Source organism: Rhopilema esculentum, chromosome 11, assembly GCF_057945365.1.
Source record: "Rhopilema esculentum isolate cy_ngs chromosome 11, ASM5794536v1, whole genome shotgun sequence".
Classification (NCBI taxonomy): Eukaryota; Metazoa; Cnidaria; class Scyphozoa; order Rhizostomeae; family Rhizostomatidae; genus Rhopilema; species Rhopilema esculentum.
Genome location: NC_142825.1, coordinates 12377128 through 12398340, shown reverse-complemented (window position 1 = coordinate 12398340; position 21213 = coordinate 12377128). Strand labels below are relative to the sequence as shown.

The following is a 21213-nucleotide window of genomic DNA, read 5'->3' as shown; positions in this document are numbered from 1 at the left end:
TTACTTAGGTAGGTTAGGTCTTTGCCAGCTTGCAGATGCTCGTGTCGCAATAAACAAGTACACGAAAGTTACTACCTGAGGGAACACCATGGTTGCCGCAGAAGGTGAGAAGGTGAGAAACTTTTCGAATTTTGATGTATCTACTTCGCTGGAAAATGTCTCATTGGAGCAATATTTTCTACCTTAACCATGAGGCCCGTAGGCACTGGGGGCAGGGGGGCAATAATTTGCGAAATTGGTGTCTGAATACTTTTTTCATTGAACGTTGATTTTTGTACAACTACGGTTTTGGGAAATTGGTTTTATGAATGTTGTAACCACAATCATACTTTTCCAACGAACGATTGTGGCATTTTGAATTATCTTTCCGTAGTTTGTGGTCTCTTTATATGACGTCACAGAATGTGATGACGCGTTGGTGCAAGGTGAATTCGATATTTTACAAAACAAACTCTGTCGATACGTCATAGGTCAGGCAGGGACTGCTGGGGCGACTGGGGCAAGCGTGGCTCATCAACTCTGACCTTTGAGCTCTTTGAATCGGAGCAAAGTGCAGAATTGAAAGCAGAAACACAGAACGTCGGTTGTTGCTGCTCAGAATGGTTGTTGCATTTTAGCATGGCAGTCAACATACCTGGGCTTATCGCAGTGATCGTATTTTACATCATAATATTCCTGGTTGGTTTATTAGCTGCTCGAAAAAAGAAATCCGGAGATGAAGCTGAGGGAGGGGAGGGAGAAGAGGTCATGTTGGCCGGAAGAAGTATTGGACTTTTCGTCGGAACATTTACCATGACAGGTAAGTTGCCTTAGATTTAGTAAAGCAATCACAATGTCTTTATCTTTGTAGGACACCAAATATGGCGGCAAGACATCAGCCTTTGAGCGAAGTATGGAGAAGGGGCTTACTGACGATGCCCTGGAGACTGAAAATAGGCGTTTGTTTAGCGCCACCTTGTAAAACTCAGTGTTTCGCGTCACATCTCCTGCTGGACCTTTAATGTGCATTTGCTCTACTTCATTTTTCTGCGACTAATCTGTGCAAACAAGGGAACTGAAATGATAAAGTACCATCTTTATAACCAACAAAGCCAAGTTCAATCAATTTTACATTCCAAAACAACTTTTTGATATCGAGATGGACTTTGCACGTCACGCCAGCCCTCAGAAGAAAAACAAGAAACGGTCCTCTTTGATTTAATCCCTTAACAAAAGGAATGCCAATCGCACGCAATTTTAAACAAATAAATTCAAAATTTTGAGTTGGCAGGTCATCAGCCTGATTAGTTCAGCCATCAATCAGATCAGTTTTTTTATTGGGTCCCAGCTGTGTGTAGAAAAATAATTGGGGATTTTTCCATGCTTTTGCGAGTGAACTGATAGACACAATCGTACAATTTATTCATCCATTGAAATCTGTTTGTGGTTTTCTTGTCAGAAGTTTTAGATAAATAGTAGGTGACAATCTGGCAAGTTTGGAAAACAGGTTTGAAAAATGCATGTTTGATTTTTGCCAAGCATAGATGTGAGCATGAATAGTGATACCAACACCACAGTGGCAGTAGGGGAATGCCCCACTGCCCCCATGAAATGTAAATTTTCTTCACTGTCCTATTGTTTTACCCTTATTATTGGCACTTTGCCTGACCTGTCCATGTCTTTATTGCAAAATCCTTGACTGTGAGCACTTTGTGTTTGCTATGTTTATGAGCTGTGAGTGGAACTTTAAAGAATATGACAACAGGGTGCTTTGATCCCAGGCAAAATATTTTGGAAGGGGGGTATTGGCATTGAGAAAAAAAGGGGCTGTCAAAAAAAACAATAGCCAAAGTAGAAATACTCTACTTTTGGGCCCTCTGACCCTACTAGTTCTATACCCAGTATTTTAGTTTGTCTATAACCTAAAAAATTTCTTGAGATACCATTGAGAATGATTTCAAGCTGCATGCCAGTACAAGGCAAGTATCCTTAGCCTTACTTGTAACTGCAAGTGATTGCAAATTTTCTAATGTGTGTTGCTTGTATATTATTTTCCCAGCACATTTTAATCCCATTCGCTCCTCAGAAACTCATATTGCTTTTTGATACATATACTCAGAATCATATATGTTTTCAAGCCAGTAAGTTGATACAACCATTTTGTTTTGGTAAAAAGCTGTTTCAGGAAAGACTTGCTGTTTCAGTTTGATAGTAATTTCTTAGAAATGTGCTACAAAAAGGCTGCAATATGCTATAAATAATACGCAAACATTACCACAGGCTGCATTGTATCATTGAAAATGAACTATGCATTGTTTAGAACCAGATGGATTAAGATCTTGTAGATTTTTACAATCAAGAGTTTGAGCCAGTTATTGATTTCTGCAGACTCTTTCAATAATCTTCCCAAATACACCGATTCAACTTTTTGTCTCATTTTTGAAAATTCTTCAATTTTTTACAAACCTTTTCCTCAGATTTAGATTGACAGCAATGTTTTTAATCTACCTGGAAGTTTTCATTATGGTATTGCTCACGATATTGATTTTACAATGGCATAAGGATAAAGATTTTATAAGGAATTTGACCTTGACTGAGAGTTTCCACAAAATGATTTTTGCAGTCAAGTCCCTTACAAGTTTTCAAACTTCATTTCTCTATAAAATCTAAAATGCAAGCGCAAACAATGCAAAGAATTGTAACCAGTCTAAATTTATGACGATTAAACTAAATCTGAGCTTAAAAAGTCATATAATAAAATTTGAAGAAATTCACAAATCGAGGCCATAAGTCGAAGTGGTTATGTGTTTATTGCAAAGGCTTTAAAATAATTTCAAAATAGGTAAGCTGCAGAGAAAGAAAGATTGTGGTTTTTAATCTCAAAACCTTAAATCTTTTACCCAAGAACCACTCCACCTTTTACTTAGTGTTTAATTGGGTCTACTCTCAAAGCAGGGGTGAATTAAGGGTTTGGGATGCCCTAAGCATTCACTGATCTTTTTGTGGATGCCCCTAGCCCTCTATTAACACTGTTTACCTGCTGACCAGGTCTACAATGTAGGTTGTAGCAGAACAGAAATGTCTTCATATGCACGCTGCCGTTGTGCTAACCATCATTCACCTGAAATCCCCTAGGGATATAATTGCATATGACATTTTTCTTGCAAAATTTTAGGTTATTAATGATAGATTTAAGCAGGCCTGGCCATTTGAGGAGAGCCATAGCTCTTGCTCCTCTCCAGGCTCTCCTCAAACACTGGAGGGGAGCTAGAGATTGCTCTCCTAAATTGTTCTAACAAGCAAATTTGCTCTCCTTGAAATCAATTTTTCCTTTGTTTCTACTCTTATAGCTCACCTGAATACTACTAGGAGAGCTGTTTACCGCTCCCCTGTTAAATGTCTTACAGCCAGGCCTGTTTAAGCAGACAATGATAACAGAAAAATTGTTGACACAACAATGATAACTTCAATAATTTTGATGACATTTTATTTGCTAAATTCTTAAAATAACTATTTGAAACAAAAAGCGTGTTATGTCTCAAGTCTTGAGCAAGTTTCTACACAAGTATAAACTGAACTTGTTTAATATTTCAACAAAAATGGCACTAGAAGTACAAGAAAATGTTTGCCATGTCATAAGCAGCAGTTTTCATCAACTTCAATAACGAATCCTTCGAAGAGACATTGAGGGCTGAATTCAAAAATTATTAATGGTTAGTGATCGTTAATGTCAAATTGTATCTTGTTCACAGCATTTTATGTTCCTCTTGAAATTCTAGGGCAAAAAGTTGTTGTAGTCTTCTGTGTTTTGGATTTTTTATGAAATTCCATAAAGCCATAAAAAAGGTGTAAACCTTTGGACTCATCTTTTCTTTAATTTCAGCATCATAAAAAGTGCATGACAATAACTTTCCCCCGCAAAGTAGAGATAAATGAACATCAGGAATAAATTTAGTCAAAATAATGGTGAAGATTTTTAGAAAAGTTTGTTTTGTCAAGGAAAATTATGATGAAGGGACCCACAATTAAGTTAATAATAATGAGGGTTTGTTATATCTGGGATTCTCTATTCCAAAGGAATTTATAGCAGTTGATAGGCAATTCAAGCCTGACATGAAAGTACAGTAAGTGGGTGGCAGAACGAGCTGTGGGGCAACTGCATCCCTAACTTTTTCTGACTAAAAACTTGTGCACTTTATTGATGAACATGGAACAGGGGCGGACACTTGGCCAAATATTGGGGGGGGGGCAAGCCTATTGTTTTAATAAAATGACATCACATTTCCCATTGGTTTAGAACAAAAGACCATTGTCCTCTAAAATATTGGGAGGCAGTCGCCCCCCCCCTTGCCCCCCCAAGTGTCTGTCACTGACATGGAAGTTTTCAATGGCACCCCCCCTCTCAAAAACAAATTCTTTTCACCAGACAAAATACTGTACAAACTAAGCCAAGCTTGGGCAGCATTAACAAATACAAAAAGTGCACTCATCTTATGTTTCACAAGCTTAGTGTAGCAAAGTCTGTTGAATGTTTCCAATATTCATGATCTGAAAGGCATTTTCTACACTTAATTCTCCCTACCTTACTGTTAACCATCAGTAGAGCCTTTCTTGAAGCATACTGATCTTTTTGGGCTTTTGACACATTTCTGCTTCAAGCGTTTGCCTTCATTGTCTATAGGCAATTTCAACATTTGGTACTTTCTGTTTTCTCTACTGTTATTGTATAATAAAGTTGGTTGTGGGAAAAAGCTGTTTCCTTAAATTCTGTAAGCTTAATGAAATGGTTAGTTTTTAGATTTTTGTAGATGTAATTGAAAGCATTCCAAAGCAGATCTTTGCTGGATGCAGATGTTTCCAATCACTTGCATAAATACCCATAAAATTTTATGTAACTGGGATTTATACGCAAATAGGATGTGGGGGTTGCAAGGGCAAATTAAGGGGTCATGCGTCGGATTAGGTTTTGCAAAAAAGGGGGTCATGTGTCGAAACCCATTTACCTCCTTGTCAGAGGCCATGTGTACTTAGTGAATGATTCAAGCTGTTATAACAATCAGTATTACTGAAATTATTTGCCATTAAAAGAAATGATTCTAATACCTGTACATTAAACTCACTTTTGTTGTGTTTTATTTTCATTAAGATTTTCCAAAATTTCTTGAAAATGTAAATTAAATCATTTGGACCACTACTGTCCAATCTGGAATTGAACAATTTATTAGAAATTCACTTGCAGTGATTGACATGGCTAAAGTGGTTTGAAATTATGAACCTGAGTACCAATGAATTTAGGTGGAGAACTTTAAACTCTATCACCACCCCAGTAAGGTTTTGTTGGTTGTTAGATGCCAGAACCAGCTGATAATTTGCAAAAAGGGGACAAACAGCAGGCCTGACCATTTGAGCAGAGCCATAGCTCTTGTTCACTTCCAGGCTTCCCTCAAATGCTAGAGGGGGGCTGCTGATGCTCTCCTAAACTGTTCAGAAAACCAAATTGCCCTCTTTAAAAATAATTTTCCCCACATTTCTATTTTTGTGTATTTATGAATAGCTCACCTGGATATTACAAGCAGAGCTGTTTGATAATCCCCTGCTAAAACTCTTATGGCCAGGCCTGAAGCAAAGAGAAAGGAAAGAAACAGATAGTTTTGAAGCAGACTAAGAATTTGAACATATTAAAAAGTGCAGCCATTTCACAAGAAATCGAAAGCCATACAAATGTGATGAAACACCAGTTGCTTATGTATCTAACAAACATACAGAGGCCAAAAGATGATCTGGAGTATTAAGAAAGTGCAGAGAGGAATGAAATGGAGGCAAAAAGGAACAGCAAGGATAATTATTGTGCAGGTGTATTTTTTTGCCTGTTTGGCATCAGCAACATCTATTAAGTACTCTGCCACTTGCACAATCAGTTATTGCTTTGGCGCGTATCTACGGCATACCTTTTTTAACTGTAATTACAAAAACACTGACATCAGCAACTAACGAATATGTAATAATCAAAAGATTTGAAGCTGTATTTTATATGGTCATCTGATAAATAATAATCATGTGAAGTTATGATCATGGAGACATTAAAAATTTTCAAAGTCACATGATTGCAAAATTTGGACATCATCAAACACTTACTGTGTACAGAACAATAAAAAAGCATTTTATTTAATGTAAGTTTTGTCCTCATTTGACGAATACTGACCAAATTCGACCCATTCGAAAACTGAAATTATAGCAGAATGAAGTTATTGATCACGTAACATGTGACAATAAGGGATATTCTGAAAAATTTCACATCGAAATATTCATGTTCAGAGTTGTATCTAACAGGTTCCGTCGTGGAAAATATAAGTCAGCCTGTTTGCTAGACTGATAGTAGCACTGGTGTAGTGCTATCAGAAAAACAAGGGGGGCTCTTGCACAAAATATTGCAAAAAAACCATAGCAAAAGTAGAAATTTGCCAATTTTGGCATTAACAAAGGGGACTCAGCTCCCTGAGCCCTCTATCATTACACCCCTGGTTAGGAGATATGTTCTGTTTTTAAATGCTAATATCTTACTAATTAAAAAAGATATTGAAGAAGCAAAAAATTACTGTCGTTCTCTCACTGTGCTTCCCTCACTTAGAAGTTTGAAATTTGTTGTCTCTCTTACTTACCGCATACACAGGTTTTTGTGATTCATGCTGTGGTTTCGACCCACAGATGCCTTTGTTTGCGGCAACCTCTGTTTTTGTCCCCTGGCCAAGGCCGACAAACTGATAAAGTTCCCAATAAAACGGCCAATAAAGAATGAGTACATAGTTTAAGATAACAATTTAAAGCTAGAAAGAGACATTCTTGGCGGGACTGAGATGTTTTTGGACCATTATTGCTATCGTTTTGATTGTGAATCGAAACTGAGGAGGCAAGATTCGACAAAGAAATATTATTTAAATATTCCCAGACCTAAATTATAAAATTCAAAATTTCATATCTTGAAATATGAAATTCTTGCTTTCAGACAAGATGTTGCTGGAATATTCATGCTGATACGGACAGAACGTCGTAGGCTTTGACCTATCGCCTTGATTATTATATATGAAAATAGTAAGTCAAGTTTATCTTCATAACAATAAAATCCAAGCTTTCAACAAATCGGCGGTTAAATTGGTTCTACGGAATATCTATAAAATTTTCTTTTGTTGCTGTCAAACCATTGACACATGATCCTGAATTCATGGAACATGGTAACCTCTAGAATACGAGTTAAAATCTTCATATCAAAAGTTAACTGCTGTTGTACTTTATTAGTCATCAGCCTATCATGCTATAAGCTAGTTCTTTCTTTAACGCTGCGGCAGTTGACAATAAATTAGATACAAAATTAAAAATTTCCAGTTAATAAACATAGATTTCACGTCAGACACTACATTTTTGGTCAAATCCTACGCAAGAAAGAAAAAGCGCGAGAAACTAGCAGATTTCATTTTCTTGAGAACACCATTCAACGCCTTTTGGTTTTAAATTTAGAAATACACCAACTTACCTAGTAAACAATGTTCTCATAGTTTTCATTTCTTTGCTCGAATGCTACCACCACGATATTTTTTAGAGAATATCCCGATAATAATAATAAAACCATATTTATACAGGTAAACTTGTTCAGCAAAATAAATTTGCAGTTGTCAACCAAGGACCTGTTAACCTAGTGCTCCTAAAATATTTGTTTTCCGTCCTGTTTCAAATTTCACTTTAGGGTCATTCCATATCAAATCATCAGATATTTTTAAGATTTGTAACCCATGGTCTTAGAATTTCCTGATTTTTTTACCACAAAGAGCCATTTTGGAGAAAACAGCACATACAAAATTTCATCCTTATATCTATTACGGTTGCGATTTTGTAGCCGTTTCAAAAGTGACCCGTTTTAGCCAAATATGCCACACCCAGTTTACCAAGCGATAGGCACGGCTTTCTATCAATAGCTGTAACTTTTCTATAGTTGTAAATATTTTCTTGAAAATAATGTCAATTATTGATTTGATACTATAGATTTCAAATATTGCATCAGAATTTGACAATTTTCTAAGGTGAAGCAGATAGTTATATGTTAAAGGTTATCACTTGTTTTGAAAATATTCCCAACCGATGTATATAAATATTGAAAAAAAGTCCTGTAGCTGGAATCATAGCATTAGAAGCTTGCTATATTCTGAAAGTGTATTCTTTGGGCTATCAGAAAATGTTTAAGATTACAATTGCAATTGAAGTATTTTGAGTTAATTGCACCTTACATAATGAGTATAATTTTGCAAGAATCGTGAGCAAAAACAAATTTGTAATTAAGGTAATATTGCATGAAATAAAAATAGCTGCTAAAAACATTGAATCAATCATGATTTCACATTCAGAGACAACAAAGAATAATTAAAAATTATCCATAGCCATGGACAAGCTGAGATACTGCTTTATAGTCACTGTAGCTGAAGCTCTAAGTTTGACCGGTAATTGTTTTGGATGAATCAGTTTTGCAAAGCATGTAAATGTGATACCCAGCATATTTCTGATCTGCTTGATCATGTAAAGTTCTGAGTGGGTTCAGGTGGGTGCATGAAGTTCATTTGAAAGTCCCCTTCATCTTCATTAATGGAATAGGAACCCACCCGTCATTGTCATATAGGCAAGCAACATACTTTATCGTTCGAGTCCCAATGCCATTCTCTCCCTTCTTAGAAAGAAAAGCAAAGTTTCCTGCAAAGTCTCTTTCATCAGAAAATTACTTGAAAGTAATATTTTCATCTTTAAGTGGAATAAACTGATTAGAAGCAATTATGTTTGTGGTTGTACTACATATCAAAATTCATTACTTCCAGTTGCCATTAACAAAACATACAGAGATATGATAGACATGACTGTCTGCTGCAAGGACAGTAAGCAATGCATGGACGTCTGTACTTAAAAGGTTTCTTGATCAGTGTTTACATGATGGTGATAGTGATGTTCTATTTCAGCAAGGTGATAACACTAGAAGATCAAAAATAGTAACAAGGTTCTTGAGTATTGCTGATTTTGTTGAGCTGCTGGTAAAGTGTATTGTTGCTTTGACCTCTCATTCTTTTCTTACACAATGGCAGTCAAAATACCTTAAGTGAAAGGAAGAAATGAAGATGATTCTTGTTTTTTGGCTGACTTTGCCGAAAACTATGAATTTTTCACTTAAGATGAAATTCAGTCAGCCCATTGGAACAAGCAAAATTGCATGCTACACCCCAGTTTCATCTACTTAAAGATAAAAAGATTACTTTCAAGTAATTTTCTGATGACAGAGACTTTGCAGGAAACTTTGCTTTTCTTTCTAAGAAGGGAGAGAATGGCATTGGGACTCGAACGATAAAGTATGTTGCTTGCCTATATGACAATGACGGGTGGGTTCCTATTCCATTAATGAAGATGAAGGGGACTTTCAAATGAACTTCATGCACCCACCTGAACCCACTCAGAACTTTACATGATCAAGCAGATCAGAAATATGCTGGGTATCACATTTACATGCTTTGCGAAACTGATTCATCCAAAACAATTACCAGTCAAACAGTTATACAGTGACTATAAAGCAGTATCTCAGCTTGTCCATGGCTATGGATAATTTTTAATTATTCTTTGTTGTCTCTGAATGTGAAATCATGATTGATTCAATGTTTTTAGCAGCTATTTTTATTTCATGCAATATTACCTTAATTACAAATTTGTTTTTGCTCACGATTCTTGCAAAATTATACCCATTTTGTAAGGTGCAATTAACTCAAAATACTTCAATTGCAATTGTAATCTTAAACATTTTCTGATAGCCCAAAGAATACACTTTCAGAATATAGCAAGCTTCTAATGCTATGATTCCAGCTACAGGACTTTTTTTCAATATTTATATACATCGGTTCGGAATATTTTCAAAACAAGTGATAACCTTTAACATATGACTATCTGCTTAACCTTAGAAAATTGTCAAATTCTGATGCAATATTTGAAATCTACAGTATCAAATCAATAATTGACATTATTTTCAAGGAAATATTTACAACTATAGAAAAGTTACAGCTACTGATAGAAAGCCGTGCCTATCGCTTGGTAAACTGGGTGTGGCATATTTGGCTAAAACGGGTCATTTTTGAAACGGCTATAAAATCGCAGCCGTAAGAGATATAAGAATAAAATTTTGTATGTGCTGTTTTCTCCAAAATGGCTTTTTGTGGTAAAAAAATCAGGAAATTCTAAGACCATGGGTTACATGGGTCTGATGATTTGACATGGAATGACCCTTTAAGAAACGATTAAAGTTCATTGTCCATTTTTGCGGGTTGTCTTTTAATGTTTATTTTCTGAAAGTACATTATAAAATCAATGGGTGCAAGACCGTTCAAGCATTTAAGGACCTCAGTAGCACACACTTTCTTTTTCTGATGTGGTTTATTGTTGATTTTTTAAGACTATTTCTTCTGCCATTTATAATCTTTAAAGATCGTATCTGGATGTTTTCAAATAGCTGTTTCTTAGATGGTGACAAGTCTATAAAAATGTTGCTGCAGTAAATTAGCAGTGGCAGTATTATGTATCTCTATATTGTTTCTGCTGCGTGATGGGTCAAGTTCGGTCTTATCCTGGAAATTTGGCTCTTGAGCCTGTCTTTTTTAGAGTTTTCTCTATGTGTTCAGTGTATATAAGACCTTTGATGTGTATATCCATAATGATCCCGTAATATTTATGGGCTGTTGATTCTGCAATTTTCAATCCAATCAACTTGATTTCAAGGGCTGTCGCTTTTCCTGTTTTTTTGGTTGTCCCATAAAAAATACACTCTGTTTTTGATTCAGGTTTATTATCACAAGTTATTTTCTTTATACTAGCAAGCAATCTGTTCTAATTCACTGCTCAAAATATTATCAATATCTGTACTTGTCTTTCCAGCATATAAAAAATTGCATCGTCAGCACATAGAATTATATCACACAATTTTAAATTTGTCTCGATATCATTCATCAGTAATGTGAACATCAATGGACCGTGGATAGATTCTTGTGGACCCCCATATGATAATGGGCGCATTTCAGAGCTATGTCCATCATGTACAACAGAATGCTTTTTGCCAAACTGCTGATGTCAAGAGACCCCTTTTCAATTTTTTTCACGATTGAGTTAGAAAAATGTGTAACAGCATGCTTGGTGGATCACCTATTTTTAAAACCAAATTGTCATCTCTTTAATCAGAATAAATAAAACCTAAAGTACTGACAATATAATAACTAAATAACTTAAGTGCCAAAAGTCAATAAGTCTGTGAAACAGACATGTCACATTCTCATTCATTTTTGATACTACAATTATTAACTTATTTTATTTTCATTGTTGGAATAAAGTACGACGCACAACTAGAATACTAACTCCTACAGTACTTGCTGGATTCATCCATCGTTCATAAGTTCTTGCCTTGGTTGAATTTTTTGTTTTTGGTAAGCGTTCAACTACTAGGGCTTCATCTTTGCTGCGCAGGGTGCTGTGGAAATGGAGCAGGTAGCTGATAGGCAAAAAGCCGCGAAACTCTAATGAGGTCGTTTGAATGGCAGATCGTCTCTGCCCCTCGTAAGGAGTATTTCAGGTATCCGAAGTTGCAGAAAAAGGAACAGTCATTGCCAAAATTAGATAGTTGCAACTGCAACGGTCGTAACCATCTGGATCCGCCCCTGAGCTGTGTCTGTCTTCCCGTCAAACCTATAATGCCTTGGATACAGTAGCACTGGTGGCATTATGTGATTTCTTTAGTCTTTTGACAAAGTTAATAACGTATTTCTATTCTTTGACAGCAACATGGGTAGGAGGTGGATACATAAACGGTACAGCTGAGTCCGTGTACACTTCTGGTCTGGTCTGGGCCCAGGCTCCTTGGGGATATGCTGTAAGCTTACTTATAGGTGAGCTGCTATCTTTACTACCCAAGTTTCATATAAGATTTTATCTTAATTTTCATCATTAGCGTCCAGTTTTACTTTTTTTATGTTTTACATCCGTTTAATACTCATAATGTTACAAACCATGAAATAATTCAAGATTCAACGGTTAACAGTCAACAGTCAATTCAAAATCGGAAATGACTTAAATAACAGCCTTGAATAACAGTACTTATATAGCCAGCTTTTCTCTTAAATCTCGCAGAATGTTCGAACAACAAAGGTTTGTTGTTTTCCTCAGGGAGACGACAAAATTGGTTTTGAGGGTCTGTTTAGAGATTTTCAATGAACCTAAGAATTTTATTCGACTTGGTAAAAGTTTGAATTACTCGAGTTTGATATCCTTTAATATTGAACCCTTGATAACATCAATTGTGTTTCCGTTATAGGTGGTTTCTTCTTTGCCCAAACTATGCGCGAAAAAGGCTACGTAACAATGCTAGACCCGCTGCAGGAGAAGTACTCAAACTGGATGGGCGGGTTTTTATACATCCCGGCATTTCTTGGCGAAACGATGTGGACCGCTGCCATCTTAGGCGCCCTGGGAGCTACACTTAGTGTTATTCTGGACCTCAACATTGATTTAGCAGTTATCATTTCTGCACTTATTGCTGTTGGATACACATTCTTCGGTGGCTTGTACTCTGTTGCTTATACGGATGTTGTACAACTAATCTGCATTTTTGTTGGCTTGGTGCGTATCATTGTAGAAATTTGTCTATTGTTAAACTCAATAAAGATTTGCATTTTTCGTTTAAGATGGGTGTATGTGTTAAGAGCTGATCCAGACAAAGATTAGGCCACATGTAGCAGAGATTGGTCATATAAAATATTATCTTTGTCTTTGCTTCCATAATTTCCTCCGGCCCGCCGAATGCTTTTTATCTCGAAAATATTTTTTGCCAACATTTTTTCAAAATTTGGAATTCGATTCATCTTTGGTTTTCTTTTGTCCCCACTGATATTCTTTTTTCTCTGTAGTAAATATTAAATGCGTTCAATGAAAAGTTATTAGTCCAAAAGGGAGTACCGAAAAAGGAAATGCTTTATTTGATCATTTTATCGTTTTATAGCGTTTCCTTTTTCATTTCAACAGATTCAATAGAAAACTTGAAAAATATTGCCTTGAATTTTTTCCCGTTAAAATCTATTTGAGGTGTTGTTTCTGGCCATTCCTAGATCAATATAACCTAAAATTTTTCTTGGCCTTGACCAAATACATCCGCAAACATAAGATTTTGGCCTCTCTTTAAAATACTGTGTGCAGTCCCTCGATCTGACTTCAGGTGCTTCTAGCCTAAAAATAGCAAAGAACGATCTTCTGACTCACTTCTGACTTCTGACTCAAGTTACAAACCTTTGTGAAAACTATTTTTTGGGTTTTTGCAAAGGAAGATAAGATAGGCAGGCACGAAATAAAAGGCCTGTCTATCTTATCACTAACTTAGCCTGGTAAAAATGAGATCTGAGTTTCATTTTGAGCAGCCTACACAAGGTATGTAAAAGTTGAAAACCAACTGGAAGAAAATCTATATTTTTTTCTGGCCCGGCACTTAAAATAATCAAGAACCCCTGCTTTACGTCTTATGATATCATTACTACTGAGTCAACGATGGTAGTTGTACTTCGAATCAATAGGAGTGTCTCTCGGGTTTTGTGTAACATGTGTTTTTTTGTACTTACTAGAGTCTACCATAGTTTATGTACTGTGTGTATTTCGTGTGATAAGACGTACAATATCGTTGCCAGTTGTCAGGATGACAAATTGATGAATTGTATTGGATGAGCTAGTTCCAGACTACGTTTCTAAAGCTCTTCTTTTTATATAAACAAAGATGTGTTTATATAAACAGCCACAATTAGCATGTCGTTATGTTTAGGTTATAGTACACCAAGATAATACGATTTATGTGATGGTGAAAGTGAACTTAAGACTGCTTTTCAATTATACACATCCTAACAAATTGTTTGATCTTTTCAGTGGATCACAATCCCGTTTGCGATGACGAATAAGCACGTGAAAAAAATTGCAACAACAAGTTCCACGTGGGTTGGAACATACGATGATAAGTATACAGGGGAGTGGCTTGACTATGCAATGCTTCTGGTAAGGGTCATATCTATTGTTTTGTCAATGGCAAGCGTATTCGATTCACGAGCGGGCCGATTTATCCGGGCTCTATAACTTTTAAATCAACGCATAAAATTATATATTTTACTTTGGAAAAAGTTTTTTTTCTAAAATGTGCCTGGGCCAACAACTAGGGTGGACAGAAACTGTACAAATGACTGTGAATGAGTGTCATTTCAATTTTTACGTGCCATAACCTTGAACAGCGTATGAAACAATCAATCAGTTTTTAAAATCTTGCCCTGAAAAGTTGATTTGTCACAAAACAGGTTCAGAAAAAAAAGATTGATTTTAGATGTAAATATTCTTTAAAAATTTGCAGCAATCATACGAGAGAACATGTATATACTAAAATGGTCAGTTTCTTTCGTCTTTTCATGCATCAATATGTAGAATTACAAATATTATCTTTCACAAATTTAATATTCAATCCAAAATGCCGCAGGTTTATAAATTTTTTATGAAAAGCCATTGCAATCGATTCCTTTGCTTTGAAAGCAGTAAGAGTGCAGGAACGACAATCTTGTCCAGTCTTTCTTTCTCTTTCTGTTTTCCTTCTCTAGCTACTTCCAATATTTTGAGTACCCATGTTATTTAGCTTTAGTATATACAGACTTTCGTTGCTCTCTCATTTGTTACGTTTTTACGTTTTCTATCAATCATATTTTCTTTTCATATGGTCCTAGCCATAGACTATGGCCTAGCAAATTTCTAAAAATGCAACTATGATGTTTATACAACTAAGAATAGGTTTTTACGGTCTAATCCTTCAATCTTATTATTCAATTTACCCAATGTTAGGTCTTTAGAAGCTAATTGTTCTATCTTTTATATATCCCCTTCAATAACTAAATATTTTTTCAAATTCACAGTAAACACTTCCCTCTATTGAACCCCTTTCTCCAATATACGCTGCACCGAATTGATCAAAACTTTGATGAACTTCATTGATAATACCAAGGCAGATGATCCAAGGCCTTTTATTGCCAAACAGCGTTCCTATCTGAATTTGCCTTTTGTATCTGTTTCAGTGCTTTGGCGGTGTTCCGTGGCAGGTTTATTTTCAAAGAGTCTTGTCTTCCAAATCAGCAAAAAATGCTAAGATTCTGTCAATCAATGCGGCTTTTGGCTGTATTGTAATGGCCATTCCAGCTGTCTTGATTGGTGCCATTGCGAAATCTTCTGGTATGTGAACATTTTTTCATTTAAATAGGTAAAATGGATACTGAACTGCCCTAAAGCACCAAGATTTTACATTTCTCTTTTGCATGCTACCATTGATGCTTCCTATTTCCTCTCCCTGACAAGAACGAAATTTGATAATTAGGCGAACTTCATAAAAGTCCAACGAAAAACGTCATAAAATGTCATAAAAGTCCACGTTTGCTTAAGAAAGTCGTCACTTCGTAGCGAGAAAAGAAAGGCGAGACAGTTTAGTATAACATGTTGTTTCAAAACTCTTTTAATTTTTGTTTCTTGCATTAACCTAAATTATTTCAATGCAGTTTATTTAAACTAAAATGAATAAAACCAATGGTGCAACATGCGTTCACAGGGAACTTGACTATCATGATAAATAGCAACTTTGCTGCAGTTTTTGTTTCTTTTTGCTTTGGAAGCAATATTTTATAAGGGTATATATTTTACCATATAGTAGCATTTTTGTTTTAAATGGTTTGTGCAAGGATAAAAGCGTGCTTTTGCAACGAGCAAAGAGTCTAGGAGTGCAGTATATCAATCCAAATGTGATCGATCCAGCCAATAGATTAAGCATCCTTTGCAGCTAACGAAAGACGAGATAATCCCTCAAAAATTAATATAATCCTCAAAGGCTCATTATGTTAAGATCTCCCATCTTATCATTGCACAAATTAACGAATTTTTTAAACTCTTATGAAATAACGAATAAAGTCTTTTTAAAAAAAATAGTCAGGAACAAAGCAACAAGTGGACGAGAATCCAATATAATGAGATACAATTTTAAAATAAATTTAATTTAATGAATACTATATAATATTTCAACTCGGCATACAGGGCTTCATCAGAGTCAAAAATGAGTAACTAAGTCTTTTATCTTACTTGATAACCACAATAATTTTTTCTTAAAGATAACTGCTTCGTGTTCGGTTTGTTTTCACTATCTGAGTATTGAGATTTATATTCTTCAAATAAAAATGCGGTAAAAAGTTGCAATTTACAATTCATAACCCATAGCTTGCTGTCTCGATTACAAACAAAATCTGTAATTCTTGTCAGTTCTGGTCTTTCTTGCATCTGCTAGCTTTTATTTCGATCTTTTAGACGCTCATTGGAAAGTTTAACAAACACTGCTTTCTCTGACGCCCCTGCCAAACAAACTTAAAACCTTACCGAGCAACTCTAAACGTTTGCAAATCTTGCCCAGCGTTGCTCAGCGCCCTTCTCAAGACGGTTTGGTTAAACGCACTGAACCTTGCAAACAACAATTCTATGAACAAGCAGTGGTTATTGTCAGTAAAAAAGTTTCGCCATCAATATTTGAAAGAACAATGTTTACTTGTAGAACTGTAGAATGAGATATTTGATTCCATCTTTAAAATGCCAATGACAATTCTTCTTTCATTTCCTTCTTGTTTTCTTTGCTTGCACCCTTTCCTGGCCTGTTTTTTCCTTTTTCGTTTTTCTTACCAGTAGCAACTCCATGCTTTGATGAACTTTTATTAATCTTATTTGCTCAAACTCTCTATAACTGCAATTGAGGAGAATTTTTGTTTTCTTGATTGCTTTCACAGAAGACATGCGTGAAATTTTTAGGACCGACATAAAATAAAATATCAGTTTGAAATTATATATCTTTACATTGGATTCTCGTCTTCGTATTGCTTTGTTCCTGACCAGTTTTTCATAAAGTATATTGTACATGAATTTAAAAAGAAATCATTTAGACCATTATATAAGACTATTAAATCAATCTCATTTAAAAACTAAACGTTCTATTGGTAGATGTGACACACAATTATTGATATTTTTATTGTCATTGAAAATTGCATAAATTTTCTCCTAGATTGGTCTGACGTCGAAATTCCCCATGCCTTAGCCAGTGATAATAGCACATTAGCTGACTCAAGACTTGTACTGCCGCTAGTGTTACAGTATCTTACCCCAAAATGGGTGTCATTTTTTGGCCTAGGCGCCATCTCGGCAGCTGTCATGTCATCCGCTGATTCCTCTGTTCTCTCAGCAAGCTCCATGTTTGGTTATAATATCTATAAACAAATTCTACGGCCTAAGGTAAATCAGAGACCAATTTTGCAGTTTTTAATTCTTCCCAACGTTAATGATGTTTAAGAGATCTCATTAATTATTTTTACTGTAGAAACATTCTCACAATGCATTTCTCAACTAGCATTTCTCAGCAGGTTGAATTTCATTTAATGCTATTCAGCCCGTTTAAATTTCCCATGATTACATCCTGCCATCGGAATTTCTCCTGAATATTCACTTAATTGAATGTTAATAAAAACTACAAAAAGTTAACCTTGCAAAGTAAATTAACAAATCTTTTTTTTATTTTCAAATTTGTAAATTTCAATTTTCAAATACTTGGCGTTTTATAGCTAACGTGTCTTTATTAAGCTAGTTTCTTTATTTCTATTCTATATTATTGTAAGCTATGTTTTATCTAATTATAGACTTGTATATTTAATGTGGTTGACTATAATTAGCATTAGCTAGAAAATTATCCAACCCTAAATGAAGAAGTTATTGTTATCATTATTATTATATTCTTCTTGCAAATGTATGCTTTTTCTTTGTAGGCCTCTGACCGTGAGCTGATATGGGTTATAAGAATTGGCATCTTCTTTGTTGGTGCTCTCTCGACAGTGATGGCCCTTACAATCAAAAGCATATACAGTTTGTGGGCTTTATGTTCTGATCTTGTCTTTGTTATCTTGTTCCCGCAGTTGCTTTGTGCCATTTACGTGCCATTCGTTAACACGTACGGATCTGTTGCAGCGTATTGCATTGGCCTCATCCTGAGGCTTGGTGGTGGCGAGGCTGTCATTGGTCTCTCTCCATTTATCAAGTATCCTTTGTACGATGAAAAATTGAAGAAGCAGCTCTTCCCGTTTCGAACATTGGCCATGCTTGTGTCATTATTGACACTTATCTTGGTTTCTTTATTGTTTCAATTTCTGTTCAAGAAGTGCGAACTATCAAAGAAATTTGACCTGCTTCAAGCTTTTGAATTGAAAGAAGGTACCAATGTGAGATCAGTATCATTAAGAGGCAACAATTACGAGGAGCATAAAAATGAAGACCAAAAAGATAGTTTGTCAAAATAGTATCCTTTTTGTATGATTTCTTTCATTCATATATAGACTATTTAACATTTGTATATGCAAAGTAAATGTCATAGATATTTCATTGACATAAAAAAGTTTAACGATAAAAAGAGCTGTTGAATGATAAAGTCATCCTATTTCTAGAATTTAACTATGATATAAGAAAATAAACCACGAAATACCTCGAAATGTGCATATCAGTTGAGAATGCTACAAATTGACTGAGATGTAATGTTATGAAGATGCCTCATGAGCCCATGCTCGTTCCCACCAAATTGGTAAAAACAACAGTAATTCGTCGAAATAATAAAATACAGGTCTTTTACATTGTAGCCAATTCGCAATAAATTTTGTTGCTTTTTAATAATTAGAGGTATTTCATGGTGTTATTTCGGGTTATGAAGTTTCGGGTAAAAATTTTAAAAAATGTTCTATGATGTCAACATTTATCTCTCTGCTGAAACGCATAACAAGCTCTTGATTGATGAATTCTTCTTTTCACTCTTCAATAACCATATTTATCTATGATTATAGCATTTTGTCGTCAGGTGATTTAAGTTGATAAGCAACGTAAACAATGTAACGGTTGATCAATATTGGATATATACGTTTTATCAAAATCTGTTGCAATATATTCTATGTTCTTACTTGAAAATAGTGCATTCACCGTATCAGTTTGTGAATATGCAATTGGCAATTGTCTAAGCAAATATTATTCAGATATATGCAAGCCTCACTTATCTGTCTTTACATACGATAATACTTGAACATCGTGATAAAATATAACAGCTCAAGAAAAATACGTGATTTTTGGACGACGAATCGGTGATCGTTTTCTTTGCCTTGCACGTAATTATATTGAGCTGCATCAATAGGAAGGCGTTGTTCAACACATGTTGGAGAAACTGAAGGGTTGGGAAACATACGCTGTCGAAGCTCAGCAAACCCTTAGGCCCCTTCAAAAACCCACTACTACATCGTCATTTTGTTTTAAATTTAGCGTTGATCTCTGCAAAATTTCAAAATAGAAAGAAACAGCGCCTGAAATTTAAATTTACTTATTAACCTTTGATTATCACTCCCAAATATACGAAAATGCGGATATTTTTCATGTAACATGTAACATGATCTGAGCAGAATTTCTTTGTTAATCCCATGAACATTGAATATATAATTGTGCAAAACTCGATAGCTAGGAGTTATTCTTATAAGTGCCAATAGATATATCCACAAAACATAGTATTTTGTGACATTATTTCGTAGTTATATGCCAATACATAATTACAAGCTAGCCATTATATTTGCCTGCTACTGCACCAATTCCCTTGCCTATTAGAGATTGTTGAGATGTGAAAATACCTGATGTTTATTTAACATAATTATAATGTTTATTTAACATAATTATTATGTTTATTTAACATAATTATAATGTTTATTTAACATAATTATAATGTTTTTTTAACATAATTAATGATAATATCGTTGCTTTAATAAGTAGCGTATTAGAGCTACAGGCGTATAGCTTTAACAAGTAGGAAAGGAAAGAAAACAAATTAAATTGAATAAATTGATATTTGATCGAAACCCGGGTTTATTGTCAATGATGCTTGCCTCAGCCTCAAAATTGGTCAAAGCACGAGAACACGGGCCTCAAAATTGGTCAAAGCACGAGAACACGGGCCTCAAAATTGGTCAAAAGTTAAGAACAAAGTAAGAATAAGCTGAGGCTAAGCTTCTGCAAAATGCAATTTTTAACAACGTTTTTTCTCAAAATCGAGGATTTTCAGCCATGTGTGGGTGCTTTTTCGGTGAATATTCAAACCTTTCGACCAATGAAGGTTGTCTCGCTTACTTTGTTGGCAAATGAGGCCTGACTACCTCCCTAGAGCAAAAAAGCTAGCACTCGCACTGTTTACACCCTATTAAATTAAGAAAAAATTAAGAACAATCCAGCCTCAGATTTTCGAAAAAATTAAGAACAGTTAGCCTGAACTTAAATTTACAGAACAAAGTAAGAATAAGCTGAGGCTAAGCTTCTGCAAAATGCAATTTTTAACAACGTTTTTTCTCAAAATCGAGGATTTTCAGCCATGTGTGGGTGCTTTTTCGGTGAATATTCAAACCTTTCGACCAATGAAGGTTGTCTCGCTTACTTTGTTGGCAAATGAGGCCTGACTACCTCCCTAGAGCAAAAAAGCTAGCACTCGCACTGTTTACACCCTATTAAATTAAGAAAAAATTAAGAACAATCCAGCCTCAGATTTTCGAAAAAATTAAGAACAGTTAGCCTGAACTTAAATTTACTGGTTCTTGTAAAAAAAGAGTGTATTTGAAAATGGCTTTGAAAAAAGCAAACATTTCACAGCACACTACTAAAAGCTTTTCGTCCGATACTCCTCAGAGTATAAAACGTCGGAATAAGGTTCCGAAAAACACGATTGAATATATATATATACCCAGTTGTGGATCGAAATAGGCCAATCAGAAAAATGTAGCACATCACCGGCATAGTTTTCCAATCAGTGCCTCGCTCCTATAGAAAAATTAGGCCATCACAAAATTTTTCTTTGCTGTCAATCATTGTATACACGATATAAAACTTACGGCCTCGTTTTGGATTTGTTTTTCTAAATCTGATTAGACGACTTTTTTAAGGTCAGATTGAGTTTTATCACCATTCTTTGTCAAAGTCAACTCAATCTGTCCAATCCAGTTCAAAGGAAGGTGTCAAATAGTTCGCTACACATTGGGACAAGTAAAGAGCAATAGGCCAGTTTCACGACACCCCCCTAGTCGC

The 21213-nt window shown here is 35.3% G+C and overlaps 1 protein-coding gene across 2 annotated transcripts; it reads left to right on the top strand.

The window, feature by feature from the left end:
• Positions 1-471: 471 nt before the first annotated feature.
• On the top strand, positions 472-19036 carry LOC135693410 (high-affinity choline transporter 1). Of its 2 annotated transcripts, none has more exons than XM_065211889.2 (7): positions 472-799; positions 11817-11924; positions 12350-12654; positions 13942-14067; positions 15123-15276; positions 17135-17361; positions 17889-19036. In XM_065211889.2, the coding sequence occupies exons 1-7, from the start codon at positions 619-621 to the stop codon at positions 18414-18416; spliced, it is 1629 nt and encodes a 542-aa protein (XP_065067961.2). In that variant the 5' UTR covers positions 472-618; the 3' UTR covers positions 18417-19036. The 2 variants fall into 2 exon arrangements, with proteins under 2 accessions (XP_065067961.2, XP_065067962.2); XM_065211890.2 differs by lacking the exon at positions 472-799 and adding an exon at positions 6982-7068.
• Positions 19037-21213: the final 2177 nt, after the last annotated feature.